Here is a 6693-nt window from a genome sequence, read left to right as displayed (position 1 = left end):
TTCTTCTGTTCCCTTCATTTTGGTGGTCCCTTCATTTTGGTGGTCTCATCATTCTCACAGTCATTTCATGCTCATGGGCCCAATATTCACATGTTCCCATCATTCTTCTGGTCCCTTTATTTTGGTGGTCCCATCATTCTCATGGTCAATTAATTCATGTAGAACCAGCCATGTCTTACATACTTAGGTTAGTTGATATCATAATATCGATAGTTAAGCGGGAGCCTAACATCAGTGCTAAGATAACACTGACATACCTGCGTATTTACCGTCACGTGGTTGGTAGGAAGATGTGGCAACAATGAAACTGCTATCGAGTGTTTCAGGTGTGGATTCCCAAGTGTGGTGGAGGTATATAAAGTGCAGGAAGAGGGAGGATCAGCCAGAAGAACCTCGTACGCTGTTGTACACTCCTCTCTCTACGCTCATACACCACACAAAGGTATGGATGTGAGACAGATAAACGTTGATAGTCTTTATGTACAGAAAGTGACAAAGATTAACCTTTTGAAATATATTATTCTGGCTGTATAATTAAGAAAGATAGAAAAAAATTATCCCGCAAACGTATAAGAAAAGTCTACCTTGAGCTGATCATAAAATTATTACTGTATTTACATAGTTCTGTCTGTCTCTCTTGCCGTCTATAGTTCTTATTCATCCTTCTCTCATCTGATCATACTCATTCACATGTTAACAATCTGCAACACAACAGATGAGGACCTATTGCTTGGTGCTGACGGCGGTGCTGCTGGCGGTCTACTCACCCTGTGTCGAGTCCTTCACCCCGTGTCCTGATGAAGTCGCCTCTCTTTGTCCCCTCACACCTGGACAGAACCCACTTTTCTTCGCCCATCCAAACCATTGCTCTATGTTCTGCGAATGTGACCATGGTGGTGTCGCCTGGCAGCTGCAGTGTGGTAACAGTCTGTTGTGGGATGATACAATCAAGACCTGCAACTGGCCCCATAATGTAAGGGAACTAAGAGAGAGAGAGAGAGTAATGCTAAGAATATATAGAATACTCGAAAGGGAGACTGAGCTCGAACAATCCATCTGTGGTTTTTAAACATTGTTCTGACTAAACATGTTTTTGTGTTTATTAATCTATAGAGATGACATAAAAGAGACAGGGGGCATAATGAAAAAGAACTTCGTCACATGATTAAATTACACTATTTACAAACAGTTGTAAGAAACTATGTACTGTATGTATATCTCAATATTTATTTTTTTGTGCTCCGTAACCGAGCCGAGCTCTTGGCTATAATACATAATATTATATATTTTAAGTACGTCTTTGTGAAAATCATCAATTATTCACAGTAATTTTTATTGTGGAGAATATGTACAAAATTAGATTAAACTTATAGGATATACTTTCTGACAGGATCCATAGATACGGTCACTTATGAAAAATTAGGGCACAAAACTGACATTCAAAAAATACTATTTATGTTAACATTGTGCTCCATCTGGTGCCTAACGAACGTGTAAGTTTGTATTTAAGGAAGAAAGATTGGGTATAATCTCTATGTCGCCTTTGTGCTTTGTCGTAAGTTTAATACTTGGGTCCATTCGTATGAACACTAAAGGTTCCTGCGTGTCACCTTCTTATTAATGTGACTCTAATGCTGTTGTGTTTCAGGTGGACTGTGGCTCACGACCCACTCCTTAATTCAGACGGTAGAGGAATTCTCGAGGCGCCTTCAAACGCCAGAAGACATGGGAACCCTTTTCAGCCTTCAGAAGCCCACCAAACTCTACGCCCTTGTCTAGAAAGAAAATTTTGAGTATATTTCAATTATCCTTAATTATTGCAGTGTTACATGTATGTTTTCTTAGGAAAATGAACATATATATATAAAACAATAAAAGTATTTAACTTTAAGCGTTTATTGATACTATATTAATATTTTTTACAAGTATTAGCCCATCTGGGCACAGGCCACTGACCCACATCAGGGCCTGGGGGGCGAAAATATAATAATAATTAATAATGAATAAAAAATAATGAAAATTCTAACAAATAAAATAATAGCAATAATAATAAATAAAAACCATAAATAATACAAAAATAAAAAATATATCAAGAGTGAGAAACGACATACATTATATATGATGTGTTGTCGACAGTACAAGATATAATTGGGACCCTGCAATCGTGTGTAAATGAGGCAGAAAGTCAGGTCAGCAATCTGGGACTTGGTCACAATTTTTGTGGTGGCAGTAGGATCTACCATTAGACAACTATACTGTATAACATAGATGGTTTATATTTGATGTATATTTTACAGTAAAAAGAAATTATGTAACTTTTTACAACGTTATTTTAATACACTTGAGCTCAGCACTTTTACCATCAGGGTTTCTCAGACATGAGAGTAAATCTGGCTACACAAATCCTCTCCAGAATTTTTGCTATTGGAATTTTATCCCATAGCACATTAGGTGAACTACCAGCAACAGCTCTTCATGCAATACAGTTTATTGAACATGTTATCAGTTTATTTGACATGTTCAATAATTGCACAAGCATCATTTGAAAGAGCATAGGCGGCAATTAAAGTTTTTTTTCATCTTTGAACATTCAAGTATAGGAAAATATAACTTATACCCAGTCATGAAAATTTTGTGTACCATCAAATGTACATATTTATTATGTCAGTGGTTGGATGTATGGGTGCTGGACAAAACACCCCAGTTAAGGTGCAAAGAAGGACAAAAGCTCCCAATTTTTATATTAATGTTTCCCAAGGTCAGTAAACTCCTAGCCTCTGGTGGGAATATATATACTGTCCTGTCCTGTTTTTGTGAGCCTTGTACTGTAGTGTTTTTAAGGATCATGTAGTATATCCACCCCACTCAGCTCCACCTCAAGTATCTTCACCTCAGCTCACTTCACCTTATGAGACTTTTATAGCTGTATAATTAGGTTAACAAAAATGAAAAACAAATTAATGCTTCTTATTTTACATCTTTATTAATAGGTTACCAAAAGTCATGGTTGGCAAAGACCATTGGTTTTTCTTTAAAAAAAATATTATGCCATTATGTTGGTTTTAATAAGCTTGAGGTACTTTTAGCCCTTTTAATAACTCTTTAATATGCTATTAATCATAAGCATTACATTCAGGATGATTTAGCAATCATTTATAGTCTTTTTCATCTCAAAAACTCACTGTACAAAGGCCAAACATAAGCCTTGATCAGTCATCCAGTCTCCTCCTACATGTTTAAAGGCAAAAAATAAGTTCATATTAATGCATGAAAAAACTATTTTCCTTTTACAGTTGAAAGTCTTAAAGAATTCATTTAAGTACAGTTGGAGAGAGAGAGAAGGAGAGAGAGAGAAGGAGAGAGGGAGAGAGAGAGGGAGACGGTCAGTGTCAACTTGGTTCCCCAGGACCTATATACAGTAATACATCATCTGAACACATTAGAGTCTAGAGGCTCAGAGACCAACCATAAACAGAAGCAGTCACCAGTTATACTGAACAGTGGCAACTTGGCTCCTTTATAATCAGGATGTGAGGTGTGTGCAGACCTGTAAGAAAGCTTATTATTTTAAATTTCACCAGTGTATAATAGTTCACATCAATGTATATATGAACAATCATGGAGACATAACACATCCCTTTCTAACACCCACATTTATTTAAAACGTTTCACTTTCTGTCCCATTTACTCTTACTGTTGCCCAGCTTTTACTGCATATGATAGTCTTCTTCCCACCCCATACACTTGTAATGCCTCCCACATAACACGTGTCATATGCTTTTCCAAAGAAAACTAATTAAAACCAAGCAAAAAAGCAAATATTAAAAAACATTTTTTTTGTTTGGTTTCAACCATTGGTTTAAATCAGCCAACCCTTTGAAAACCATAAGCAACGAGTAATTTGCGTTTGAAAGGTAATTTAAATTTTTTGATGTCATTTGGACAAGTAATTACTGTATACAAGTATCAAATTGCAGACAGCAGATCCTTAAACAGCATTCTCAGAAGTACTGTATATAGTAGTAGTTCGGTATATTGACATGTTAAACAAAATCAGTGATATCAAGATTTTGGCTGGAAGGGTAAACCTTACTCCTTATATATATATATATATATATATATATATATTTATATATATATATATATATATATATATTTATATATATATATATATATATATATATATATATATATATATATATATATATATATATATATATATATATATATATATATATATATATATATATATATATATGGTAGTCCCTATTAGAGGTCTCATGCGCCATAAGCTGGTTGAATGTTTAGTGTGAAATATAACAAAGTCTAGGACTGCTTAGCATCCTGGGACCTGTGGTAGTTAGCTCGTTGGGTTCGAATCCTATATATATATATATATATATATATATATATATATATATATATATATATATATATATATATATATATATGTTATATCTCTATAAAATTGTATTCAGGTATAGAGGAACTGTTTTTTCTTCCTTGTGGTTATATATATATATATATATATATATATATATATATATATATATATATATATATATATATATATATATATATATATATATATATATATATATATATATATATATGGTGGTCCAAATATTATATTTGTATATACTTTTCCACAAGGTTTTATTTTTGGCTCATTAGGTACAAATGCATCCCAGAAAAATTGGATCATTTAAGTATATTTAGAGGTCAATCAATGTCCTTTTTTTCCATTTAGTACGTAAAAGGATTTTTGGAGCTAGTTAAACACATTATAAAATTTAATTGTCTTTTATTCAAAAATTTATAAGTTTTACTAAATTACAAAAAATTCAAATAACTCAGAACACCAATAATACATTCTTTATTTGTATCCTCATCATAGTAGCTTTGCCATGTTGGTAACTTCTGCGATGAGCTGCAACAACCTGTAAAAGGTATTGCTTTTTGGTCCTCATTTTGCGTTATAGATTATAACGCTCTTTGAGAGCAATTGCCCTCTCTGCGCTGTCATTCATTATCTTCATATTTATCGCAGATCTCTCATTGTGATAAACACTTCATCGTCTTTCCATGTTTTGGGATCCTTATCGGAAGTAAGGCTTTTCTTTTGCCATCTGGTGTAAGAACATCAAAATATTCTAATGTACGCTCAGTAAAAATGAGGCCATTACTGATAGGAGTTTCATCAGATAGGACAATACGCCTTGAAAAGTCCTGTTTCTTTGGGCATGGAAGTTTTGTACCATATTCTTCTTGGTTTCGTATCGATCCTGTCATCAATTAAGTTATGACCGATAAGATGTTCTGATTAGGATACCAGAGATGTCGGCTAATTTTGCTTGTGCTGTGTGTGCAACTTTCATGAGGATATTCCTTTAAACCTTCATTAGGCTGCAAACATTGAATGGAGCTCCAACAGCCATTGGTGCTTCATGCCAGAATCTTACATATTATGCTCTCACAAAGTCACAAAGTCTGTGATATTGTTTTCTTCCGTGTTGATAATGAATTGATGTTTGAACAGATAGGATTTTGAGGCATAGATTCTTTTGCCATCCATCTGCATGGTGTGTAGGACCAGGAACTCGAAAGGAAACCTTACTACTTGGCAGTCCACCAAGAAACAAAGAGCTAGTTCTGAAACTCCTATAATCATCTCGTGGCTGATTATCCTGCAGGGCTACTGCAAATATTCAGCAACTCTTCCTTAGAATTTGAAGCATTGGGTCCTCAAACATGCTTTCTGGTGCTGGAATGTCATTGATTAAATGGCCTCCACTGCTTTTGAGCGCTTAACAGAATAGTCTCAGGATTCTAGTTGACCCAGATCAAACTGAAGACATCGCTAGCATAATTTCGCACATGGTGTCTGCATGCTATCTAAAAGTGTTCCTGTTCCAGTTCATCTTCAATGCGGAATGCTCACGATGTAATCCTGTATTGAAGCAGTAGTATCAAATACAAGTCCTTTAACCAATTTCTCAACATTCCATGATATAATTGCTTCCAAATATGCTGGCCTGTCTTCTCCATTCTCTTTTTGGTGCTTCTAGCAGCTTCTTTGTCCATTAATGTCACTATAAGGCAATGCGACTAGCAGTTGTGTTCTTACGTCAGGAAGGAGTTCGTCCCAATGTGGTAGAAGAGATTCATCTGGAGAAAATGATTTTCGGTCTGTTTCAGCTGTTTGCTTACGCCCACTTGCTTTGTACCTATATACATTGAATATACCCAATATAATGTGTTGTGTATATTAAGACTGTATCATGGTGACAAGAAAATTCAGTCCTACATACAGTATAATATGCAAATGGATTGACTCTAAATGTTAATGAATATGGATAAAATTTTAGACCTTATCTATGAACCAAATGGACAATTTTAAGGCTTGTGGAGAATATATTATTACTTATATTTTTTACCATAGTTTTGATTTCTTATATTATATATATATATATATATATATATATATATATATATATATATATATATATATATATATATATATATATATATATTCATCTCTGTACCTACTGAACTACGGTGTATGCTCACTTTTCCGTGTGTGTGTTACCCTTTACTTTGGAGGCGGTTGTGGTCTCTCGCTCGCCATTTTTGGGATCCAACCTCCCCATCTCCACCATCCCCATTGTTGTGTAAGCGGCGAGTGGGTTGCGC

General features: G+C 34.6%; 1 protein-coding gene across 1 annotated transcript; it reads left to right on the top strand.

The window, feature by feature from the left end:
- The first annotated feature begins 286 nt into the window (after nt 1-286).
- Nucleotides 287-1891, top strand: LOC121855571. The gene is made up of 3 exons (XM_042350576.1): nt 287-442; nt 716-973; nt 1649-1891. The coding sequence occupies exons 1-3, from the start codon at nt 302-304 to the stop codon at nt 1676-1678; spliced, it is 429 nt and encodes a 142-aa protein (XP_042206510.1). The 5' UTR covers nt 287-301; the 3' UTR covers nt 1679-1891.
- The last annotated feature ends 4802 nt before the right edge of the window (nt 1892-6693 follow it).

This window comes from Homarus americanus, unplaced genomic scaffold, assembly GCF_018991925.1.
Source record: "Homarus americanus isolate GMGI-L3 unplaced genomic scaffold, GMGI_Hamer_2.0 scaffold48406, whole genome shotgun sequence".
Lineage (NCBI taxonomy): Eukaryota > Metazoa > Arthropoda > Malacostraca > Decapoda > Nephropidae > Homarus > Homarus americanus.
The sequence above is the reverse complement of the archived record's forward strand: the minus strand, read 5'-3'. Positions and strand labels throughout refer to the sequence as shown.

Excerpts from the sequence above, each read along its gene's own strand:
- LOC121855571 (XM_042350576.1), top strand. The coding sequence starts at position 302 with ATGAAACTGCTATCGAGTGTTTCAGGTGTGGATTCCCAAGTGTGGTGG. Across the intron at positions 443-715 it reads CGCTCATACACCACACAAAG|ATGAGGACCTATTGCTTGGT; the intron begins GTATGGATGTGA and ends GCAACACAACAG. Across the intron at positions 974-1,648 it reads CCTGCAACTGGCCCCATAAT|GTGGACTGTGGCTCACGACC; the intron begins GTAAGGGAACTA and ends GTTGTGTTTCAG.